The sequence below is a fragment of the Enhydra lutris genome, unplaced genomic scaffold, assembly GCF_002288905.1.
Source record: "Enhydra lutris kenyoni isolate GAN:26980312 unplaced genomic scaffold, ASM228890v2 scaffoldscaffold24, whole genome shotgun sequence".
Classification (NCBI taxonomy): Eukaryota; Metazoa; Chordata; class Mammalia; order Carnivora; family Mustelidae; genus Enhydra; species Enhydra lutris.
This window is the reverse complement of record NW_019154108.1, coordinates 13,833,436-13,860,169: the sequence shown is the minus strand read 5'-3', so window position 1 is coordinate 13,860,169 and position 26,734 is coordinate 13,833,436. Positions and strand designations below refer to the sequence as shown.

Sequence of the window (26,734 nt, the reverse complement as noted above, 5' to 3'; positions counted from 1 at the left end):
TCTGGAGTTTGTGGGGGTTTTTTCCACATTTTAAATTCAGTCAGAAAAATCGATACAGAAAATATTTTTTAGAAAATAATGTCAAGGGGCGCCTGGGTGGCTCAGTGGTTAAAGCCTCTGCCTTCAGCTCGGGTCATGATCCCAGGGTCCTGGGATCGAGTCCCGCATCGGGCTCTCTGCTCAGCGGGGAGCCTGCCTCCTCCTCCTCTCTCTCTCTGCCTGCCTCTCTGCCTACTCGTGATCTGTCTGTCAAAAAAAAAAAAAAAGAAAGAAAATAATGCCAAAAGCATCTTTTAATTCTTGGCTTTAAAATGGCAACAGATGCATCTGGTTTATAGTAATTCTAATCTTAATCCAGATTTTTAAAAATTCTTCAAAGCTTCTGTAGGGAATTAGTTATAAATTAATTTAAAACTAGGACATTATTAAGTATTTTACGTAATAATATAGTAATAAGACAGTATCTTACGTACCATAAGAACTGTCATAATGAGGCCCATTTGTCCTGCCCTCCATTTAAACTGAATATGGCCCTAATATGTTGAGTGCAACTATCTGTGGTCCCCATAACCTAATACAACACTGTATTGTGGAATGCCCACCCCCACTGTGAACTCAATTTACACCTTTGTATACTTAGTAACTTCAATAATAATCATGGTGATTTTTTAAAGAATCATAGTTTGCCATTGTGATAGTTAAAAATAAATGCTACCAGAATAACTTTGTCTTGGAAGGTATGTTATGAATATATTATGAATCATAATATTAGAAAAAGAAAATAAGCACATTTTGGTGGTGCTAAAACAGATTTGCAAATACAAGTTAATTTATTCAAAATGCAAAGGCCACTCATTCCCATATAGTTTCATTTCTTCAAGAGGAACTGAAATAGGGGTGGCAAGGCTTACTTTCTTTGGCAGACTATTGTTAAGGATCAGAAAAGATTAAAAAGGATTCAAAACATGTTTCTCCATTTCCCATCCAGAAGTCACCTAGCCAAACCCCAGGATTATTCATCTTTAGCAAATAGCTAACTCTGGTCCTACCATAAAGCAATGCAAAATATGCGTTATTCTCTAGAAAATAATCCAGGGAGTAATTACTTCAACCACAAACATAAACTCTTTTATATTCCTATCAGTTAAATGTCAATGAATATAAGCCATTCCTCAATGATGTCTCCTAACAGGAATGTGATGTTTAGTGAACAACAAAGTTATCACAAAAGTATCTTTTACATACATACATGAAAAAAGTTTTACTTTGTATAATTTTTCAAATCCTAGGCCTATACATCTATCACTTCAGAAAACCTGTTTCCAAAGGACAGGTGTCTTTGTAAGAAAACTGGATATAAATATAGCAGAAGGCAGAATATAAAAGATAGAAAAATTGGGTTTAAAACAGACATGTTGAAGAGCTAGGAAAAACATCCACTTAGAAGGCTCTTCTCAGATCCAAATGCTTTAAAAGCTGGATCTCTACACCTTTGTCATTCTCATTGTGATTGTCTGTTTTCTGTTTTTGTGAAGTGACTTGCCCAAGGCCACAAAGAGATTATGCAAAAGAGAGGTTAAAACTCTAAACTTCTGGGTTTTCAGGCCCAAGTTCAGCTCATGCCATTCAATTCCATAATGAAACCATTTATTCTATTTCCCTGGTTTGAATTCTTAAGTTCACCTGGGATAATGATTCGACACTGTTAAATTTAGATGAAAATTCAATTAAAAGTACAGTCTGTTGTGTTTAGCTTTAGATCCTTCCATTTCCATTTGCTAGAAAAACCTAATACTCGAGTGCTGCTATTAACTATATCCATTCATACTCTACTTTAGTATTTCCATTCTACTGCCAGATAGGCTCTATAAATATACTCAAATCAATTTATAGGCCCTGAAAACTGCAATTAAAAAAGGATATATGTCTACATAGTTTTTACAAAGTGTTCAGAATCGGTGCAGTATGTACAGAGAAAGTTAACAGAAGCAATCTTATAATGATAATGACACAGAGGCGACATCTTCAAGTCGATCAATACATATCCAACTAAATTGCCAATGCCAAAGGTAGCCTGACTCCAGTTCAGAAGAAAATGCCTCAAGAAAGCTTTAAATGCTATTATTTTTAAATGGGGGGGGGGGCGGTGGAGGAGACAGAGGATGAGAGAATCTTAAGCAGGCTGTGCGCCCAGCACTGAAAGAACCCAGGGTTCAATCTAAGGACCCTGAGATCATGACCTGAGCCCAAATCAAGAGTCAGATGCTTTAATGACTGAGCCACCTGAATGCCCCTTTAAATGTTTTAAATGAGCTTTGTACTTCTGTAGCTGATGGAGCTGAACTTCTAGTACTGATTAAAATTTAACGGTGTTTTCATATGACACAGGCAATTTATTTACTATAAGAATACAAGGCATCCATGTTCTGAAAAATTCCAAAATGTTTTACAGCACCTATGAAATACAAAGATACAACACTCATTCTGAAACTGACAATTTCATGGACTACAACAAAGTACCCTGCCCATAATCTACAGTGTACACTGTGAGAGAAGGGAAGGGGGAGGGGAGCACAGAGAGGAGTATTTTGGTGATTTTCAGTTCAAACTATCCTCTTGCTGTGATCCTGCAGGTGTAGTATATTTTGAGGCACAGACTCAGAGAGTATCTGAAATCTTAAAACACATCAATTCTTCCTTTTTTTCCCCTTTACCACTATTCAACAAGTGTTTACTACATCCTTACTGCATGGACAATGTTGTATGTAGTTAGGCATGATCAGAGAAAACAAAGGGATAAGAGAGTCCCTGCGCTTCAGCACAGGTTAACAATATATTTAAGACAAATAAGTCATAGAAACGAAAGATAACATAGAACTGAACTCTGAGCTTAATTCAAAGGCAGAAAAGATGAACACAGCCTTACGGAGGTAAGCTTCCACTATGTGCTGAAAAATGGACTAAATACGCACGGACAAAAGGAAGAATTCAAAGGGCTGAAGGGAAGTTAGAGAGAAAGCATGCTCTCAGAGACTCCCACAGCCATGCATATGCTGTGCCTTCAGACTGGAACACTGTTCTTCTTCTTTTTTTTTTTTTTTAAGATAGTTAGATAGATAGATTTATTTATTTATTTGTTTGTTTGTTTGACAGACCGAGATCGCAAGTAGGCAGAGAGGCAGACAGAGAGGGAAAAGGGAGGCAAGCTCCCTGCTGAGCAGAGAGCCCCATGCGGGGCTTGATCCCAGGACCCATGGATCATGACCTGAGCGGAAGGCAGAGGTTTAACCCACTGAGCCCCCCAGGCACCCCTGGACTAGAACACTCCTGGGTGAGCTAAGCCCGACTCCTCCCTCCTGCTTTGTTCTGCTTACTCTAAGAAGCCTCCAGAGAGCCCCAAGACAGGGGGCCCTCCTGTATACTGTCACCATTCCCTTAGTGGACTTCCTTCACCCAAAGCACTTTCCATACTGGGTCGTAACTGCCAGTTTATTTATATTTCCCACCGGATTATAAACTCTGAGAGGGTAGAGAAAAGGCATGTTTTGTTCAGCACTGTATCTCTGGTGGCTACTACCACATGTGACACAGAGCAGGAGTTCAGTAAACATTTGCTGAATAAATAAAGAAAGAAATAAAGAAAGAAATAAGGAAACAGAAATGGAAAAAAAATGAAGAGATATGCTGAGGAGGCAGGCCAATTAGAATAAATGATCTCCATTTTTTTTGAGGTAATGTGAATAGGGAGGTATCATTCATTCATTGATTTTTTTTCTCAACAATTTAATATACTGAGTATCTGTAATCTGCAAGTTACTACACTAAGGCCCAAAATACAAAATTAAATAAGATACAGTTACTAAGCTGGTGTTTGACATGTTATAGAGATTGATTCTCCAAAGACATGTATCTTGAGCAAAGTATTTAGGCTATATTTTCTGTCTAACAGATGTCTGTAAATACTGTGCCAAAATAAAAATGTTAACTTATTTTTTAAAAAAGAAGAAAAATTCTTGTTCATGTGAGGCATATGAAGGGCCACTGGAGGCACAGAAGTAGTATCAAAAGCTATCATACAGTATGAACAAAGGCTACGACAAGTAAGTTCAAGACATTAAAAAGACACAGCAAAAGATATTTAAATTGGACAGTACAGGTAACTAACTGAACCTTCCAAAAGAAGACCGTAATCATGAATGAGATGAAATAAAGTGAGGAAGAAAAGCAAAAGTCACTCTAGGCAGACAGGTACGTCATGAGTGAAACAGGATGCCTTGTCTACCCTGCAAGGCCCGCAGTGCTGTAACCAGGAGAGCACGTCCTGGTGGTCTGGGAGCAGGCTAGGGGGCAGTGGTGGACAATCTGACAATCAACAGAGAAAATAAGGGGCGGGGGCTGGGGGGCTCAATGGGTTAAACCTCTGTCTTTGGCTCAGGTCATGATCCCAGGGTCCCAGGGTCCCAGGGTCCTGGGATCCAGCCCGGTATCAGGCTCTCTGCTCAGCAGGGACCCTGCTTCCCTCTCTCTCTGCCTGCCTCTTTGCCTACTTGTGATCTCTGTCTGTCAAATAAACAAAATCTTAAAAAAAAAAAAAAAAAAAAAAGAGAGAAAATACAGGCTAGATCAAATCACAAAGGTCTTTGAACGCTTAGCTAGGAAGTTAAAATTTTCTCCTAAAAACCATGTGAAGGTATTAAGGTTTTTTAAGCAAGAGAGTTTTTAGTTTTAGAAAGATCATTTTTCTAAAGGATCAGTTTTATGAATTATTCTGGCAGCAGTGTTTATGATGAACTGGAAGAAAATCAGACTAGTGGCAAATGACAGTCTATCTTAAAAGGGAGATAAAGAAAATAATGTATACCTTTAAATTCACAAATAATTTGGAATGCTTAAATTTTTAATTTGAAACAGAGCTGAAGGAAAGATGGGTTAGATGTAAACAGCTGTACCCAGGGGGTACTGGGTCAACCTCAAATGATTACTTTAGCTGTATGTCACCCCAGGACTCTTTGTCCTTTTTTTTTTTTTTTTTTTTTTTTTTTTTGAAAAAATTTGTTAACAACGTAAAAAAGTTCAACAAAGACATGCTGGTCAAAATAATGGATGCTATGAGGTGTGAGAAGGGCTATATAATGTGTTAAATGTAACACTGTTAAATATAGGTCAGCATCGGCTATACAAATGTCACTAAATAAGAGTAAAGACATTTTAAAAGATACACAATGATGACTACAAAGAAAACATGAGAGGAGAATGCAGAGGCCACTCTTAGGCTGTCTGGATAAATGGAATGCAGGAGGGGCCACAGTGACCCGCTGGCTGGCCCATCAGATGACCCACCTTAAAACAGCCATAGGCCCTAACTAACCATGGGCTACTTACAACTAGGCACAGTTACCAAAAAAGTTAAGATTCCATCCGTGACCATACATCCTCATCTTGCCCCTTTAAAAACAGCCTCTACCCGCTGCCTGGCCGCAGACAGCCTCTCCTCTGCTGTCCAGCCAACTGCTCCCTTGCAGTGGACTCAATCAACTTCTATCTCCATTATTCTGCCTCAAGTGAATCCTTTCACCTTCTATACCACTGGCTTCCACCTAACAGTCGCTCCACATTTGGGGCCTCCTATCCAAATGGGAGACACCCCATTTTAGGCATCACTGCTGTGAGAACCGATGGCACAATTTTACAACACAAAAAACATGCAAAATGTCTCTAGGTGGAAAAAGGAACAAAACACAAGCCGATTCCTGCTGCAGAAATCCAGAAATGAGAGGTACGAGCTTTTCCTGAAAACAAGACTGGGAAAAAAATCTCCATCCTCTCTGCTGCTGCACACCCAGCCAGGCAGCTGCCCCGCTTCCTGGCAGAAGACGAGAGGTTTATACTCTGAAATGTGGCATCAGATACTACAGGCGCTGAAAGTGGAAATACTTGCAAAATCAAGGCACTCCTTCAAGACTATTATAAAAATTACATTAAAAATTTGTTTCATAGCAAGTTGTGAAAAACTGTTTTTCTTTGAAGATTAGCAGATTCAGGCTGCTAGAAGAGGGAGTTCAAAGATGTTGATGTCATCTATTCCAGTATATTCTAACAATGCTAAAATGGGATTACACAGAATCACTAGCACTGAAAACTAAAACCAACTTTTGACTGTTGTGCTATGAAAACACAAAGGATACAAAAAGTTCTCTAATTATTAAAAAGAAACAAATCAACACCACTAAAGACAAATCATGAAGAAAAAGAATGAGAAGATTAAAATTTTAACATCATACATGAAGTTAAAAAGTTAATGGATGGGCAAGGGCCTTTTCCCACCCCTATCGTAACAAATTGACATATATTTACTGAATGCCTGTTATGTGCGAGCACTGTACAAGCCATGGATAAAAGCACAATAAACACATCAAATATGGCCCCCACCCTACAGGATCTTAGGTCTTAACATGGGAGAGGGGCAGATACAGACACTTCAGTAAGTACTCAGCTGGAGCATTACGAGTCCAACTGGAATGAAGAACAATGTCTAATTCAGATGCGGGACCATCAGAGAAATCCTGGAGAACTACAAGGCTGGCAGAAGAACACAGGAGTTTCCGGTAGACAGATATAGACTCATTCTTAATTCATATGAGGCCATGAAGAATCTCAAAAATATTTCTGGGGTGGGGAAGAAAGAGAGGGAGGTCCCACTATGGTGGTAAGAGCTAAAAGTCAGTATAATTTAGTTGTTAATGTCTTTATGACTTCATTTGAAACCATAAGCTAATGAGGCCTAGGTGTATGTATAAACACACACAAAAAAAGACCTGGAAATATACATTAAAATGTAAAAAGGATTCTCACCAGGTGGCAGAGTTATGGGTAAACTGCATCTTCTTTATTTTAGCTTATTTATTCTTTCTTTTCTACAATGAACAATACAAATAATGAGAATATTTTGCGTTGAAAAAATATGAAAAAAAAAAAAACTCCTGCATATTCAAAACAAAGGTTTACAAATCCTTAAATAAAGAAGTCTTAAAAATCACTAAGAAAACATAATCCTCTAATAAAAAAAATATGGAAAAAGGAAATGAAACAGTCATTTCATAAAAGGAGAAACACAAACAGCCAATAAATGTTTTTAAAAATTCATCCTCATTAGCAATTAAAATTGCATATTAAAATGATAATGAAATCCAAATTTTCATCCAGCAAATGCCATTTGTTGGTAAGGATGTTAGGAAATAAGTCTTCTTATATACTACTAGTAGAAGTATAATAATACAATATTTCTGGATGTTAATACACACATGGATACTCTTTGACTCATGATCTCCAACTCTGAAAAAGTATACTAAGCAAATCATAATAGGAGATAATTTACCTCTAAGAATATTCATCACAGGCAGAGAAAAATGGGAAAACAACCTGAAGAGCCAAACAATAGGGAACTGATTAAATAAATTACAGTATATGGTAGAATAGTATGAAACCATTAAAGAGGAATAATTTAGAACAACATTTCCCAACTGGATCACACAGAATTTCTGAGATTCACACTTCAAGGTGGTAATGGTGTATATTTCAATATCTAATCTTTTAATCAATAAATATAATAATAATATAAATATTTTTGCCTTTAAGCTAATACAGTTTGAAAGCATCAAAAAGTGTTTATAAAATAAACCATGCATGGTGGTTAGTAAGGCTCAAATGAGATCCTGACTCAGACATTCAATTAGTTACAGCAAAACCCTATTAGTCACTATGTAGGTTTTTGACTGCCATAGTTTTAAAATATGTTATTATTCATTTCTATTAATAAGGATACCCTGGGGGCGCCTGGGTGGCTCAGTGGGTTAAAGCCTCTGCCTTCGGCTCGGGTCATGATCTCGGGGTCCTGGGATCGAGCCCCACATTGGGCTCTCTGCTCAGCAGGGGCCTGCTTCCTCCTCTCTCTCTCTGCCTGCCTCTCTGCCTCCTTGTGATCTCTGTCAAATAAATAAATAAAAATCTTAAAAAAAAAATAATACGGATACCCTGATTTTTTTAAAAAGCAAAACCAAAGGAATAATGCACTGAAATATAAGAAGTTGATAAGGGACATAAATGTTATAATCATCACATAAAATGCAGTTCTGAATAATTAGAGATCTCTGGTTTTTTAAAGAGATGATCTTGGGGCCAAACCCTAGCTCTGCTTAGTGTCCCTAGACAAGATACTTAACCTCTCTGAGTTCAGGTTCCTTACATATAAGAAGTTTGAGAGCATTAAATAGTTTTCGTAGAGAGGTTAGAATAGTGTGTGGTATGGAGGTACTATATAATCCTAAGAGTTTGGTCTCTGGAAAACTAAAAGTATAAAAAGCTATAGTGATCTGAAGCACATTTGTAATGGTTAACTGGCTGTCAGAACCAGTGTGCTCACAATCACAATTTTTTTCCTATATCTTTTACAATTTTAACATCAACTATTACATGATAATTTTAGGTGAAGGCATTGTTGAAGGTTCCATAAGCTTTTGCCAAATATGGAAATTACTGTATTTTTTTTCTTTTGAGTAGACTTCATATTTTATTTTTATTTATTTATTTTTAAGATTTTATTTATTTATTTGACAGACAGAGATCACAAGTAGGCAAGAGAGGCAGGCAGAGAGAGAGGAGGAAGCAGGCTCTCCGTGGAGCAGAGAGCCCGACGTGGGGCTTGATCCCAGGACTCTGGGATCATGACCTGAGACGAAAGCAGAGGCCCTTACCCACTGAGCCACCCAGGAGCCCCTAGACTTCATATTTTGGAACAGTTTTAGGTTCACAACAAAATTGAGCAGAAAGTGTAGTTTCCATATACATCCTACCCCAAACAACCACAGCCTCCACTAGTATGAACATCTTGCACAAGACTGGTATTTTTGTTGAAAGTGATGAACCTACAGTGATACATTATCATCACTCAAATCTCACAGTTTACATTAGGGTTCACTCACGTTGTTGTACATTCTATGGTTTTTAACAATGTATGACATGCATCCTCCATTATAATAACATCATTGCCCCCCCAAATCCTGTCTCCACTATTCATCTCTCTCCTCCCAATTGCTTGTAACCACTGATTTTTTTTTTTTTTTTTTAAGATTTAATTTATTTACTTGGCAGACACAGATCGCAAGTAGGCAGAGAGGCAGGCAGAGAGAGAGGGGGAAGCAGGCTCCCTGCTGAGCAGAAAGCCCGATGTGGGGTTCGATCCCAGGTCCCTGGGATCATGACCTGAGCCAAAGGCAGAGGCCTTAACCCACTGAGCCACCCAGGTGTCCCGAAACCACTGATTTCTTTACAGTCTCCATTATTTCACCTTTTCCAAAATGTCAAATAGTTGAAAAAATATATGCAAATTTTTCCAATCATCATCTTACACTTATATGCATTTACGGTTCCTCCATGTGTTTTCATGACTTGATAGTTCATTTCCTATAACACTGAATAAAATTCCATCATCTAGATATAACCCAGTATATTCATCCATTTACCTACAAAAGAGCATCTCAGTTGTTTCCAATTTTTGGCAATTACAAATAAAGCTACTATAAGCATCCATGTGCAGGTTTTGGTGTGGACATAAAACTCTGAACTCATTTAAGGCAAATGTCAAGAGGGATTTGCTGGATCATATGTTGAAGCTATGTTTAGTTTTGCAAGAAACCACCAAACTGTCTTCCAAAATGGCTATACCATTTTACAGTCCCACCAGCAATGAAAGAATTCCTGTTATTCCATATCCTTGTCAGCATTTGGTGCTGTCAGGGTTCCAATCATGGCCATTCTAATAAGTATATAGTGGTATCTCATTGTGTTTAAGTTTGAATATATCTGATGACAAATGATGTGGGGTATCTTTTCAAATGTCTATTTGTCATCTATGTATTTTCTTTGGGAAACGTCTGTTCAGAACTTTTGCCCTTTTTTTTTAAATCAAGTTGTTCATTTTCTTATAATTAGGCTTTAAGAGGTTTTTTTACATATTTTGGATAATCCTTATATAAATATATCTTTTAGAGATATCCTTTCCCAATCTGTACCTTGCCTTATTCTCTTGACAGTCTTTTGTAGAACACACATTTTTTAATTTTAATGGAAGTACAGCTTACCAATTATTTCTTTCATGGATTATGCCTTTGGTGATCTGAAAAATCATTGCCATACACAAGGTCATCTATATTTTTTCCTGTTTTACCTTCTATGAGTTTCATGGTTTTGTGTTTTCATTTAGGTCTATGATCTACTTTTGAGTTCATTTTGTTGAATGATTTAAGGTCTGTGTCTAAGTCCATTTTCTTTCATGTGGATGTCCACTGAGTGTAGAGTTCCAGCACCATTTGTTTAAGAGATTATCTTTTCTCCATGGTATTGCTTTTATTCCTTTGTCAAAGATCCCTAGACTCTATTCATGTACATCTATTTCTGGGTACTCTATTCTGTTCCATGAATCTGTCCATTCTTTATAACTGTCTTAGTTACTGTAGCTTTACAGAAAGTCTTGAAGTTGGGTAGAGTTAGTCCTTTGAGTTTGTTCTTTTCCTTAAATACTGTATTGGATTTTCTTCAATACTATGTTGGACTTTTGTCACTCAATAAAAACTTTACAATCATTTTCTCAATATCCAAAAAATTACTTGCAGTGATTTTGATTGGGATTGAACTCAATATATCAATCAAATTGGAAGAACTGACATCTTGACATGAGTAGTCTTCCTATCCATGAACATGGAATACCTCTCCATTTATTTAGTTCTTCTTTGATTTGTTTCCTTAGAGTTTTGTAGTTTTCTTCGTATAGATGGTATACACAGTTTGTCAGGTTCATAACTAAGTTTTTTTTTAAAGTAGTCTCCATATCCAACATGGAGCTTCAAGTCAAGACCCTGAGATCAAGAATTGCATGCTCTACCCACTGAGCCAGCCAGACACCCCAGTATTCCATTTTTTGAAGGAGCTACTATAAATGATACTGTGTTTTTGTGTATGTGTATTTAATTTCAAATTCCCCTTACTCATTTTTGGCACATAAGAAAATGACTGACTTTTGTACATTAACCTTGCATGCAGCAACCTTGCCATAATCACTTAATACCAGAAGATTTTTTGTAGATTCTTTACATAGATGATTATGTCATCTACAAATTTTCTTTCTTCCTTTCCAATCTGCATATCTTTCTTTTTATTGCCTTATTCATTAGTGAGGATGCCTAAGATAGAGAAGGGCTGAGAAAAGGAAGGCTGATAGGGAAGATCCTTGCTTTGTTCCTGATCTTAGTGGAAAAGCTTAAAGTTTTTCACTGTGAAGAATGTTAGCTGTAGGGTTTTTTTGTAAATATTCTTTATTAAGTTGAGGAAGTTTCTTTCTATTCCTAATTTGCTGAGAGTTTTTATCATGAATGGGTGCTGGACTACTTCAAATGCTTCTTCAGAACTGATTGATCACAATGTGGGATTTTTTGCTTTGTTTTTACTCTGTTGGTATGCTGAATTACATTAATTGACTTCTAAATGTTAAACCAGCCTTGCATACTTGGGATAAATCCCACTTAATTCATTGTGTATAGCTTTTTCTATATTGGATTCAATTTGCTAATAATCTGATTAGAGTTTTTGCACCTATGTTCATGAGAGATGTTGATCTATAAACTTTATTTCTTATAATAGCTTTTATTTTAGTGTTAGGATAATGCTAGCCACATAAAATTGAGTTAAGAAGTATTCCCTCTGCTTCTATATTCTGAAAGAGATTTTAGGAAATTGGTATAATCTCTTCCTTGAAAGTCTGGTAGAGTTCACCGGTGAACCCATCCAGGCTGATGCTTTCTGTTTAGGAAGAGTCTTAATTACTGATTTAATTTCTTTAATAGATATAGGCCTATTCAGATTATAAGTTTCTTCTTGGGTGAGTTGGTTCTTTTTATTTTTTTTAATCAATTCTGACAATTTCTGTCTCTTAATTGGTGCATTTGGAGCACTCATGTTTACAATTATTGATAAAGTTGGATACCTACCACATTTTTTCCTGTTAATCATTGCCCTTGTTCTCATTCCTATTTTTTCTCCCATTCATTTTCTTTTTTTTTTATTAAAGATTTTATTTATTTATTTGACAGAGATCACAAGTAGGCAGAGAGGCAGACAGAGAGAGAGGAGGAAGCAGGCTCCCCACTGAGCAGAGATCCCGATGTGGGGCTCGATCCCAGGATGCTGGGATCATGACCTGAGCCTAAGGCAGAGGCTTTAACCCACTGAGCCACCCAGGCGCCCCTCCCATTCATTTTCTGCCATTTGTGGCTTTAACTGAGCATTTTATATGATTCCGTTTTCTTTCCTTTTCCAGCGTATCAATTATACTTTTTTTTCCCTCACTTTTCTTATTGGTTGCCCTAGAGTTTTGCAATACACACTTATAGCTAATCCAAGTCCATTTTCAAATAACACTATCCTGCCTCTCAGGTAGTGCAAGTACTTTATAATAGCAAAACACCCCTAATTCATCTCACCTATCTCTTGTATCTTTGCTCTTATTCATTTCACTTACACATAAGTATATATAAGTATATACATACACATAGATAAGCATACATAATTGAACACATTATTTTTAAAAGACTGTTCCTTTCTCTTTCTTCATCTTCTGGTATTCTCACACATGTATATTATGCCCTTTGCAGTTATCCTGCTGTTCTTGGATGTTCCATATTTTTTTAGTCTTTATTCTCTTTGCTTTTTAGTTTTGGAAGTTTCAACTGACATATCCTCAAGCTGAGAGATTCTTTCTTCAGCTCTCTCCAGTCTATCAATGAGCCAATCAAAAGCATTTTTCATCTCTGTTATAGTATTTTTTATCTCTGGCATTTTTAAAATTCTTTCTAGAAATTCCATCTCTATGCTTATACTACCCATCTATTCTTGTATGTTGTCTACTTTTTCTGTCACAGCACACAGCATATTAATCATTGCTGTTTTAAATTCCTGGTCTGATAAATTCCAATATCCCTCCATATCTGAGTCTGGTTCTGATTCTTGCTGTCACTTCAAACCATTGTGGGTTTTTTTGTTGTTTGTTTGGGGGGTTGCTTGTTTGCTTGTTTTGCCACTTGGCATACATTGTAATTTTTTGTTGGAAGTTGAATGTGATGTTCTAGGTAAAAGGAACTCCAATAAATAGGCCTTTAGTAATGTGGTAAGATAGATGTTGGAGGAAGGAAAGATTTCTACAGCCCTATGACTAAGTCTCAGTCATTTAGTAAGCCTGTGGCCATGTGCTGTGAAATTCACAAGTTCCTATCAGATTTTCCCCAGCTACAGGTAGAATTAAATGGTTGTAGGGGACCGGAGTTGGGTATTTCTCTTTCCTCCCACCAGAAGGTCAGACAGGGATTAAAGTTGGGCACTCTCCTTCCCCTACACCCAAGACTAAAGCTGCCCAGAACTGGGTATTTCCCTTCCCCACAGCAAGTTAGGCTCTCATAAAACCTCACTGGTTAGGCTCTGGTAAAATCATTTCTCTTGAAGACAAATCTTGTTATGAATAGAATACCCTGGTATATTTCAAAATGGTTATGGCTACTTTCCCCTTCTCTCAGTGAAAGCTTGAGGGGATTTTTCTCCAATACTCATTGTGAGAACCTGGTAGAGCCCCAAAAGGTAAAACTCACTAAAGTATGGAGGAAACCCCTGGAGTTAAGTTTTAACTCTCAGACTTGTCCCATTAAGCCTCCGGCAATTTGTCAATAACAGTCTGGTTTTCTACCCAGGCACCAGTTCCCATGTAGGTTTCTGCTCTAGTAAGCAGTGATTCTCTGTATCTGTACGTCTGTCTCTCCAATTTAGGGGCAGCCATTTGCCCTATGACTTCACTTCTCTTTACGCATCTAAGAAGAGTTGTCGATTTTCCAGTTTGTTTAGCTTTTTACTTCTTGTTAGGATGGAGTGGAGCCTTCCAAGTTCTTTCCATGCCAGACCAGAAACCAGAAGGTATTTACACTGGTATTTAAATGTATTTTCTTTCTAAGTAGGCTCCAAGCCCAGCACGGAGCCCAATGCAGGGCTTGAATTCATAACTCTGAGATCAAGACCTGAGCTAAGATCAAGAGTTGGATGCTTAACCAACTGAGCCACTCAGATGCCCCAATTCTTAAATGTATTTTTAAGTATTTGTAAACCTAGGTTTTCAGCACCAAAATTATTAGTAGCATGTTATACACAAAACCACAGTAACAGACAACTTCATTTAAATATATCTACATCTATAGTACAGCTGAATATACTATAATGTATTCACACTACAGTTATATGGTATTCGCAGGTTCTAACTTGAGAATTTTTACTGTAAACTACTATTTTGACAATATATTTACATATTTAAACTAAATACTAACAATATAGTAGTATATATTGTTTTCTTACATATGACAAACTAACTTATACATTTATTATAAAGTAACATTCACAGGGATGATTTCTTAAAGATTACAACAGAATATAATTTTTCAAAACATAGGGAACCATATTAAATCAGCTTTCACTGTAATATGTAATCAATAACTTATAGCAATAATTATCAATCCATATGTGCCTTATTAGTAATTTCTTTTATATGTCTTTGTCCTATACTACCTCAATTCTTAAATAGAATGAACTATGGGAGGGCCACCTGGGTGGCTCAGTCAGTTAAGTGTCTGCCTTCAGCTCAGGTCATGACCCCAGAGTCCTGGGATCGAGTCCTGAATCAGGCTCTCTGCTCAGTGGGAAGCCTGCTTCTCCCTCTCCCTCTGCCTGCTGGTCCCCCTGCTTGTGCTCTCACTCTCTGTGTCAAATAAATAAATAAACCCTTTAAAAAAAGAATGAACTACGGAAAATGAAAGAAGAGAAATATTAGATAGTTTCATCACTTTGAAAATGTATATATATGGAATCATACAAGGTACAATTATTTTTGAGAGTGGCTTTTTTGTACTCAGGATAATGAACTTCATGCATTCCCCCCAGCAGATGTGTACTTTCACAGTTCATCCCTTTTTATTGATGAGTAATACCACGTGGTATTAATGCACTACAGTTTAACTGTTCACTTACTGTAAGATACTTTGGTTGTTTCCACACTGGGGCTATTACAAAGAAAGGTTTCTAATAGGTTTATAGTGATATCTCTGTGATCTTATTTTGCATTTCTCTAATGACTATTGATGTTGAACATCTTTTCATGTGCTAATTTACCATAATTTCAATTGGTGAAATGGTTTTTCATATCTTTTGGTAATTTTCTAGTTGGATTGTTTGGGTTTTTAATATTGAGTTTCAAGATTCTATATAAATTCTAAATGAGTTTTTTGTAATATATGCAATTTGCAAATAATTTCTCCCAGTCTGTAGCTTATCTTTTCAGCCTCTTAATAAACTTCTTGAAGACCCAAAGTTTTTAATCTTGATAGTCTAATACGTCATTTTTTCCTTTTATGGATCATGCTTTCAGCAACATGTCTAAAACCTCTTATAAACCAACGCTTGGGTCCTAAAGATTTTCCTATGTTTACTTCTAAAAGTTTTATGTTTTACATTTAAATGTGTGATCCATTTTGAGCTAATTTTTGTATAGGTGTGAGATACTGGCCAAAGGTTTGGTTTTGGGGGGTTTTGTTGTTGTTGTTGTTGTTTGGCAATGGATATCCAATTGCTTCAGCACTCTATGTTAAAAAAAACTATCCTTCCTACATTGAACTGCTTTTGCACCTTTGTCATAAGTCAGCTGGCCATACATTCTCTATTCTGTCCCACTGATTTATGTGTGTCTCTGTACACCAATACCACAGTCTTGACTGTTGTAGCTATGCACCTCCTGAAATCAAGTCAAGTGATTATACCCACTTTATTCCTTTTACAAAATTGTTTTAGCAATTATACTTCCTATACCTTCCCATATAAATGTTTTAATAATCTCACCTACATCAATACACATACAAAAAAACCTTCTTGAAAATCTGATAGGAATTCCGTTAAAACTGTGTATCATTTATGACTATAAAGAGTACCGTATTTTTAATTCCAGTTTCTACGTGTTCACTGTTAGTACACAGAAATATAACATTTTTGCATGCTGATTTTATGTCTTGCAACCTTGCTGAATTCACTTCTTAGTTCTGATTTTTTTGGTAGATTCCAATGGTTTTTTATGTGTAAACCATTATGTCATCTTCAAATACAGACAATTCTATTTCTTCCTTTCCAATCTATATGCCTTTTATTTCCTTATCTTCTTGAATAGCACTTTCTAGAACTTCTAATACTATGATTTAAAAAAGTGCTAAGAATCTGCCTTTTTCCTGATCTTAAGGGGTAAAGCATTCAGTCATTCACCATGAAGCATGCCATTAGCTCTAAGTTTTCTGCAGCTAATCTTTACCGAGTTGAAGAAGTTCCCCTCTATTCCTAGTTTTTAGAGGTTTTTCCCCCCCCATGAACTGGTGTTGAGTTTTTTAAATGTCTTCTGCATCAATTCTATGATTATGTGATTTTTCTTCTTTATCCTTTTACTGTAGTTGGATTACACTGATTGATTTTTTTTATTTGAATTCAATTAGCCATCATTAGTTTCAGATGTAGTATTCTATAATTCATCAGTTGCATATAATACCCAGGGCTCATCACATCACATGCCCTCCTTAATGCCCACACGGACTGGTTTTCAAACATTATACCAACTTTGTATCCCTGGAATCAACCCTACTTGGTCACAGTACATAATTCCTTTTAGATACTGCTGATTTCTATTTGCTAATATTTTGAGGATTTTTGTATCTACATTCATGAGAAATAATGGCCTGTAAATTTTTTTTTTGTACTTCCTGATTTTGGTATTAGGGCAACACTGACTTCATAAAATGAACTGGGAACTATTTCACCTTCTTCTATTTTCTGGAAAAGAATATGCATAATTGGTGTTAATTCTTTAAAAATTCAGTAAAATTCTCCAATAAAACCATTTGAGCCTCACGATTTCACTTTAGGAGTATTTTAATTGTAAATACCATGCTCTTAATAGTAATAGGACTATCCAAATTATCCACTTCATATTGGATGATAGTCTACGCTCTTCTACAAATTGGTCCATTTCTTTTTTTTTAAGGTTTTATTTATTTGTCAGAAAGAGAGAGAGTGCGCGCACGCACAAACAGACAGAGTGGCAGGCAAAGGGGCAGAGAAAAGCAGGCTCCCTACAGAGCAAAAAGCCCGATGAGGGACTCAATCCCAGGACCCTGGGATCATGGCCTGAGCCGAAGGCAGCGGCTTAACCGACTGAGCCACCCAGGCATCCCAAATTGGTCCATTTCATCTAAATCATTAAATTCACATGTATAGGGTTGTCTGTACTGTTCCTTTGTTTTCTTTTTAATATCTGTGGGACCTGCAATACTATTTTATTTCATTACTGACAAATAATTTCTGTCTTCTCGTTTATTTTTCTGTCCATCTTGCTAAAGGTTTATTAATTTTACCTTGCAAAGAACCAACTTTGTGTTTCACTGATTTTTCTCTATGATTTTTATTTGCAATTTCACTGACCACTACTCTTTTTATTTCCTTCAGCTTGCTTAAGGATTATTTTGTTCTTTTTCAGTTTCTTGGAGGGGGAGTTACAGTTTTTATTGATTTGGAACTTTTCTTCTTTTCTAATGCAAGCATTTAGTGCTAGAAAAATTCCTGTCAGCATGCTTTGGCTGTGTCCCATCGACTTTTCCCCCCAATCAATTCTAGTATGTTCTTTTGTATTCATTCAACTATATATTCAATAAATCAATGTCTTGTGTATACGTACCCAGGACTGCTGTGTGCTCTTGGTGGACTGACTCTTATCATCACATAATATTCCTCTCTGGCTCTGATCATTTTCTTTGCTCTGGAGCCCCCTTTAAGTTTTCTGTTTGTTCTGTTTTTTGTGTGTTTCCATTTGCCTGCCTTACTGTGCATTACTTTAACATTTCTTAGAATTTCATTTTGTTTATCTGTAGTGTTTTTTCATAGCATTTTCAGTGTTTGCTCTAGTTATTATATTTATATAAGACCACTCTCTTCTCATGTCATCATTTTACCATTTCAAATGAAGTGTAGAGAAATTATCTCTTTATATCCCTTTATACTCCCTCATTTATAACATAATTGTCTTAAATATTTTCTCTACATACATTTAGAAATAGGTCAGTTACAATTTTTGTTAAACCATAAAACATATTTTAGAACACTCAAGAGGAAAAGGAAAGTATTTACTCATATTTACCCTTTTCACTGTTCATTCTTCCTTCCTAATGTTCTAAGATTCCAACTTTTAATATTTCCATTGTGTTTAGAGAATTTACTTTAGCTATTCTTTTAGGATAAATTAACTAGTGGCAAATTCTCTTAGTGTTCATTCATCTGAGAATGATTGATTTCCCCTCCATTTTTGAAGAGTATTTTCACAGGATACAGAATTCTGGGTTGACACAGTTCTTTTCTTTCAGGACTTAAAAAATGGTGTGCCATTTTTTATGGACTCAATGGTTTGTGATGAGAAATCCATTGTCATTCAAACTGTTTTTCCTCTATAGGTGAAGTGTTTCCCTTGCACTGCTTTCAAATTTTTTTCTTTGTCTAGTTTTTAAGAAGTTTGACTATGAGGTGCCTTGCCATGGACTGCTTTGGATTTATCCTTTTTTGGATTCACCTTCTTGAATCTGTAGGTTTATGTCTGGCCATTATCTCTTCAAATACTTTTCAGCTTCACCCTCATTCTCCTCTTCATCTCTGATCCTAATGAAACACAAGTTAGAACTTTTGATTTAGTCTCACAGGTTCCTGTCTCTGTTCATCCCTCCCCTCCCCCTGCCATTTTATTTTCTCCTTAGATTAGGTAATTCCTAATGTCCTATCTTCAAACTCACTATTTCCTCTGTCCTATCATTCTGTTGTTGAGTCCACTGAGGTTTGGTTTTGTCTCTCTTTCTCATTGTATTTTTTAGTTCTAAAGCTTCCATTTGGCTTTTCTTTATATCTTCCATTTCTTTGTTGAGACTTCCTATTTTTTGTTTGTTTCATATGTTTTTGTAATTGCTCACCAAAACATTTTTATTATGGCTATCTGTGTCATCTCAGTGTCTTTCCTCAATAATTTTTAAGATTTTATTTGAGAGAGAGAGGGGGAGAAAAAGAGGGAGAGCATCAACTGGGGGTGAGGCAGATGGAGAGGGAGCAGCAGACTCCCTGCTGAGAAGAGTCTGACGCAGGGCTTGATCCCAGGACCCTGAGATCATGACCTGAGCCAAAGGCAGATGCTTAACTAACTGAGCCACCCAGGTACCCTGATTCTCAATGATTTTCTACAGAAACCTGGATATTTCGGATATATTATAAGCCAAAGTTTTTCTGTGGTGTTGGCTGGAGTAGAGTGGTTATTCTCTAAAAGTTTTCTGTCTCACTAAGCTTCCCATTTCATAGTCCTTTGGCTAAAAAGAGCAGGTTTTTGTTAAGTTTGTTTTTGGTCTGATCCTGCTAGCATTGCTGCAGTGCCCATTTCTCCAACATCCAGCCTGGAGTAGGTGAGGAAAAGCAAGTACAGGGAATTCACCACTACACAGTCATTGGATCCCATGGTCCTTAGTCAGTCTTCCTTCTACTCTCTAGTTTCCAATCTTCTTATTGTTTGTTTTCTTTATAACATCCAGAGTTTTAGTTATACTTAGCAGAAAAACATATAGAAAAGGACCTCTTTCTATAAGCAACTCCATCTTTCCAGAAGCAAAAGTGCAACACTTGTAATTTGATATCATTTAGGTAATACTTTTGTCCCAGTTTTTAAATAAAGTACAAATTCCTCTTAATCCAGTTTAACCCAATGTTCTCTCAATGAGCAAATACGCAAATACTGATGCTATTATGTTCCCAATAAGGACACTTTATCTGCGTATCATCATAGAAAATATTATTTAGGAAACTTAAAAAATAAGTACTTTTTTTTTTTTTTTTTTTGAGAGAGAGAGAGAGAGAGTATGTATGTGAGTTGGACAGGCGGGGCAGAGAGAGAGGGAGAAAGAGAATCCCAAGCAGGCTCCATGCCCCATGGAGCCCGATGTGGACCTTGATCTCACAATCCTGAGATCATGACCTGAGCTGAAATTAAGAGTCAGAAGCTTACAACTGAGCCACCCAGGCACCCCTGTACTTATTTTTTAAGGTTCTCTCAACATCTACTCAATGTGAACAATCTACACAAATTTTCTCAAAAATATTTAAACTAAAATTGTATTTTTCCAATGACAAGTCAAACTAAGATTCTGCCTGCCAAGCTTGAGATGAAGTTGAGAAGCTATCTTGATTACAAAATGCCAAGGCATTTAATGTAATAGTGATCCTTTTTACAAAGTACGTGGCATCTCTTATAACAATGATTATCAAGCATCCTACTAAAGTTGTTTTTTAAGGAGCTGGAATGAATTTGAGCAATCCAGTTATCTTCACTGATTGACCTTGTAAACACTAGACACACACCTATATGCAGAAGGACTCTGGCTAAACACAACCCAGAAGAGATAACTGGACATAAAGAGACATATCTTGGTATTATTACTCTGCTGTTTAAGTCAGTGTCCTCCAAGTCTTTTTTTTTTTTTTTTAACCTTTTTCAAATGTACAGGAAGTTGCAAAAATAGTGGAGTCTCATGTACCCTTCACCCAGCTTCTCCCAATGGTGGTATCTTATATAGTAGCTATAGCACAATATCAAGACCAGGAAACTACCATTAGCATATTACTATTTACCAGACTACAGATACCTTAATCCTTATCGTAGGTAAGTTATTCAATAATGAACTTTCTCAGAAACTCTCCCTGCATTTGGACATTCTACTACCAGTAAAATGACCCATCCAGACTTCTAATTCAACAGCAAATTACCTGTATATAAACAATCCTCATACATGCAATCATATACATACCCTGTATTTACATATCTCATGCACACAAACACAAAAGTTTGCATGCACACATACACAAACTTCTGTGGAAACAACAGCAATCCATCCTTCTCATCAAAGTATTGGTTTTCTACCAATTTCTACTTTCCCTTGCTATTACTACATGAAGACTATGTGTAAGTGACACTGAGGGCTAAAAGAAATCTTTAGAAGTTACCTAATGTAAAAATCCATCCAGTGCTTGAATTCCTTCTACAACATCCCCACCATGACCCTTGAGCCTTGAACATCTCTAATGACAAAAAACAAGTATAATGGAATCCAGTCTGCCTTTGGTCAATCTTAATTCTCAAAAGGTATCTTTACTCATTACCTAAAATTTGAAAACTTGTACTCATTTACTTCTGGTTGTATCTTATAGGGATATTAAAAGGCAAACTTTATCCTTCACTATCTCTTTTCCAGAAAAGCCATACAACCTGGTTTGCCTAAGGTGATCATAGTTTGCACCTCTTGATCTGGACATAATATCCCCTTTAATCCTCATGATTTGAACAAAACATTATTTAATCACGTTATCCTGGGTAGCCCTCAAAAATAGGAAGTACACACATGTTTTTATCAGGTAAACCATACCTCATTTTTCAGCTATTTTTTGTATATGATTTTGAAGGTCCCTGCACTAGCTATGTCATTCTTGCTTCTAAATGTACATCCACTTATTTATATTCCAAGAACCCTAATGCTTAAATTCCTTATTGAATATATATGTTAATGGAGGACCAGTTGAAGAAAAAGTCATTTATTTCTCTTTAAATACTAGACCAGGATACAGCTGTGGAATAAGTATCTCTCTGGGTGCAGATACCGGAGTGTCTTGAACAATGGTTAATAGAGAGCAGTTATACCAGCATTATACCAGCAGGTGTCACTCTACATATGATATATTTAAAATTATTTATGTTTCAATTTATTCCTTCAACAAATATTTATTAAGGACCCATTATGTGTCAAGTATGATTCTAGGCATTGAGAATACAGAGAACAAGAAAGACAAGATCTTGTTCTCATAGAGCTTACAGTCTAGATATTGATGAGAAGATCTGATTTACTTTCTATTTAAAAGTCTAAAATCCCATTCCTAGGGACGTTTTATTATCCTAAGTTTATAGACAATAACATTCAAAATAACTCATGAAGAACAAATACTGTAATGAAACAGAATCAGAGAAACTGTGGTCTGTATAGGCTTAGATTAATATATCCTGTGTATCCACTAGCCATTTCAATGTATTCATCACTATTCTTCCAAACTTCTAGTTTCTAAAACCCAAACTGAAAAGAATTTATCTTAAAATAATTCAAATTTTTAAAAAATCTAATAATGGTTTTACAAAGAGTGACTCTGTTGCAAATTTTTAAAGATTCTTTGCAAAGCTTATTAATTCCCAAATACGTATTTCCTTATCTCTACTTAGAAAGTTAAATGTCACCTTCTCAACACCAAACACACTTCCCAGGTTAACAGAATAAAGACAGCGGCAAGTTGTGCCTCAGCACAAAATTTAAGAATTCCTCCACTGCTGAAAGTGCTTGTTTGGATAAACATGTGAGACTCATAGATATTACCAGATATTACCAGGACTTCAAGGTGACTTACTCATGATTAGAGCACAGCAACGAAAGGTCATACTTTATCAAAATAAATACATCAAAGAGAGGGAACAGACACTGTACATCAAAAAAGTGTATTTGCTTGCACAGAAATTCAAGAAACTAGGAACTATTCAGTTCCTACTTGGCTTCTTCTCTGCACTCTCAAATAGAATGTTCTCCAAACTGAAAAAGCTAGGAAAAACATGGTTAAAGAAATATTTCAGGTTGAAAAGTACTACTGCTTAGCATTCTTTAAGTCAAAATTCAGTTATATGAATTATTTGAGAACAATTATGCTTATAAGATTTAATAAGACGCTGAGAGCTTCATGTAATATCCAACCTGACACTCCCTTCAGAATTCCACAAACCATTAGTTCCTAACTTACCTGAGATATACTGCTTATTGTTCAGTTTTAGCAACAAATCACATGCATACTTTAGAACATAACAACTGCTCAATGAACAGTAAGTTACAAATGAACACTAAGGTGCTTCATAAAAGGTGGTTAATATTTTTTAAAAGGGCTAAATTTATACTTCAATAACAAATAAAGCATTTTCTTTTATTCCAAAAGGTGAGGTGGTGGTTGATAAATACATTTAAAACATGATTTACTGTGTACAGTTTTTTAAATTACACTTGTAAGCTCTCAGCCAGCACTGTGAATTTTTGATGTATCTGAGATGTCACCAAATTTGGGGAAACTCAATAGCAAATATCTGTTATCTCTTTATTTTTTTAATTTTTAAAAAAGATTTTATTTATTTATTTGATAGACAGAGATCACAAATAGGCAGAGGGGAAGGGGTGAAACAGGCTCCCTGCTGAGCATAGAGCCCAATGCAGGGCTCCATCCCAGGACCCCGGGATCATGACCTGAGCAGAAGGCAGAGGCTTTAATCCACTGAGCCACCCCGGCACCCCTGTTACCTCTTTATTTTTTATTCCAGATACAAAAGTATGTGTGTATAAAGAGAGGGTTTTGTGTGCTGGGGGGAAAAAAATGCTTTTCAGAGTCACAAAGATCTAGCTTTGAATTCCAGTACTACCCAAAACTAGTTATGTGACTTCTGGGCAAGTTACTTATTACCCTGTTTTATCTATCACTTTCCTACCATGATGGAAAAAGCAGGGCTGTCGGAAGGACTAAGTAAGTTGTTTTACATGAAATGCCTAATAGACAGTCTGACACACAGTAGGTATTCAGTAAATGGTAGTTCTTAGGAGTGTGCCAATTTTCTTTTTGATCATTAGGTTGACTACTCCAGTTAATATTGAAAATTACTGACTAACAAGTCTTTGTAACTAACAAAAGTGTATCTTTACCCTGCTCTAACAAGTTTATAAAACCAAACCCTTACTCAACTTGAATGCCAACAAATATGCACCTTCTTCTTTAGCTCGAATATATTTTGCATGACCTTACATGAATTGCTTAGATAAAAGCTTTTCTCTTCAGCTTTTGTTATTTTAAAGTGCAGATGCATTTGAGTCATTTTCTCCTTTTGTTTCATATCCTTAAGATCCAAAGCTTCAAAGACATAATGTCAGCATGCAGTCGATTTATGACGGAACTCTTGAAGAGACACTGAAGAATTACCTTGTCAATCACCCCAAGGACTCTGAAGGCCTTCAGCTCCTCGGCAGGGCTCCTTAGGTTCCAAGGGGGCCTTGAACTTAGTGATCCTGGAGGCTAATGGAAGATATCAAAGATTATACTTCAATCAGGGAGGTACTTGAAGGAAGACTGCCTGCTGAAGCAAATGCCAGGCCAAAGGAAACTAAATTTATCATAAATCAGAGAATGGAAAGATGAAAGGAGGAAGTTTCTGTTTGTCTGTAATGTAAAATAAAAAAATAATAAAATCAAAAAGAAAGAAAATCAAAAAGAAAAAGCAAGAAAAAAGTTGCAAGTAAATAAATCATAACATTGAAAACAAAATTTTAAAAAGAAAAAATAATGAGCTGGTGTAGTTTCTAGAGCAATAATTCAATTCAAAACTGTACAGCTATAATGAAACATTGTAACAAATGGGAAACTGAGGCAACCATCAATCACAGCCTTGTATTTACCCCAGATGGCTCAAGACTAATTTGGAAGGGGAGTACTAAAAAACAATGTAATAATCGATAAACCTGGGGAGAGAGGCAACAGAAGTCATTCTCTCCCATCATGAAACTATAGTCCTTTAATGTTACTTTATAAATATATACTATGTATTTTAAGAGAACTGGCAGATTCAAGTTTAACCAGAATTGTCAATTAACTGTGAGAAATGCAGAAACTCGGGACGCCTGGGTGGCTTGGTTGGTTGAGCGGCTGCCTTCAGCTCGGGTCATGATCCCAGCGTCCTGGGATCGAGTCCCACATCGGGCTCCCTGCTCAGCGGGGAGCCTGCTTCTCCCTCTGCTTCTGCTTGCCACTCTGTCTGCCTGTGCTCACTCTCTCTGACAAATAAATAAATAAAATCTTTAAAAAAAAAAAAAAGAAAGAAAAAGAAATGCAGAAACTCCATCATAGAACCAGTAATTGTTACATCAAGGTTGTTTAAGACTAGAGATGATTTACAGAAGACAACTTTTTTTTTTTTCTAAATATATGAACATGTGTATTGTAGAAAACTTGGTCTGCTAACTACGATAAAGATCAGTGAAAACAGGAAAGGATATTTCAGAGAAAGGCACAATAAAAGAATAATCTGAACTTCCAGCCATTGGTCTTAGTGTTTCCCTGTCAGTGAAGTACGACTTTAGTCTAAATAAACTCCAAAGACACCTCCATTTCGCATTTACAACGGGAAGGCAATGTCATACTAATCTGTATAGTAAAATGGTAATGTTGCAGAGGACGACAGGAGACACAAAGCCTTTAATGTATCCTCAAAGCACACTTGTTTGTTGTCAGAAATCTATCAAAATATACAGGAAACACTGTTTTCCCCCTGGAAAATATGGAAGATAAATATCCTGGTTAATGAAGTGTCATGATTAAGTTACTGAGATACCACTTCTGATACTTCCAGTCCTTGTGCAGACCAGTATCACTAGACACGAGGCTCCCTGAGAACACGAAATACACCTCATTCATCTTCATACAGCGCCTAGGCGCGTCAGTTGGAAAGAGAGAGGAAAAGAGAGGAAGGAGGAAGAGAGGAGGAAAATGAGAAGATAACAAAGATAAATAAGGTGTCATTTACAACTTGGAAAACTATCATTTGTGAAATTTTCTAATAGCAGCAACTCTAATTGCTTTTAGATTTTTGTTTGTTTTTAGGTTTAGCAAACAAGGACTAACTTCAGTGTGCTCCAACTTCTTACTATATTGCTTGCAGTCATTCTACTCCACAACACATTCTGATCATTAAAAATTCATCTCCCCCTACTCTATTATCAAGGAAGAGTAAGAGTTGCTTGTCATTTTTGGTAAGGGGAATGTCAAGGAAAAGTTATAGGAGACAAGAGTAATTAATTTATCCATTACATTTATCTTTAAAAATATGGCCAAATGAGTCTAACATCCCTATCTTCTATTTATTTATTTATTTATTTATTTATTTTTAAGTAGGCTCCATGCCCAGCATGGAGCCCAATGCAGAGCTTGAACTCATGACCCTGAGATCATCACCTGAGCTGAGATCAAGAGTCGGACACTTAACTGACTGAGCCACCCAGCGTGGAGCCCAATGTAGGACTTGATCTCACAACCCCAAGATCAAGAGCTGAGCTGAGATCAAAAAGTCGGATGCTTAACTGACTGAGCAACCCAGCATAGGGCCCAAAGCAGGGCTAGACTCGCGACCCTGAGATCAAGACCAGAGCTGGGAACAAGAGTCAGACACTTAACTGACTGAGCCACCCAGGTGCCCCCTATCTTCTATTTCTACCTTATACCTTCTTACTCACTGATGTCATTGGATCTTTCAGTTTCCAAAGAAAGGTTTTGGTTCACTGTAGGAATCTCAACAACAAAGATAGCAAACTATAAAATCTCATTGTACCTTTCAGTGAATGATGACTGCGTGCCCACTATATGCATTATAACTGAAAAGAACAGAAACCATCAAAAGTCATGATCCCCTAGCTTCAAGGGGTTTATAATT

The 26,734-nt window shown here is 36.5% G+C and overlaps 1 protein-coding gene across 5 annotated transcripts in view; it reads right to left on the bottom strand.

Annotated features, from left to right (window-relative positions):
* The window catches only part of LOC111150798 (ribosomal protein S6 kinase C1), a 178,508-nt gene that overhangs the window by 57,158 nt on the left and 94,616 nt on the right, over window positions 1-26,734 (bottom strand). For 4 of the 5 annotated variants that reach the window (XM_022508403.1, XM_022508406.1, XM_022508404.1 and 1 more), the window contains one exon: window positions 24,235-24,327. The exons of the other annotated variant lie outside the window; for it this stretch is intronic. In XM_022508403.1, the coding sequence (XP_022364111.1) occupies window positions 24,235-24,327 (93 nt within the window). The remainder of the gene's footprint in view (window positions 1-24,234; window positions 24,328-26,734) is intronic. 5 annotated transcript variants of the gene reach the window in all.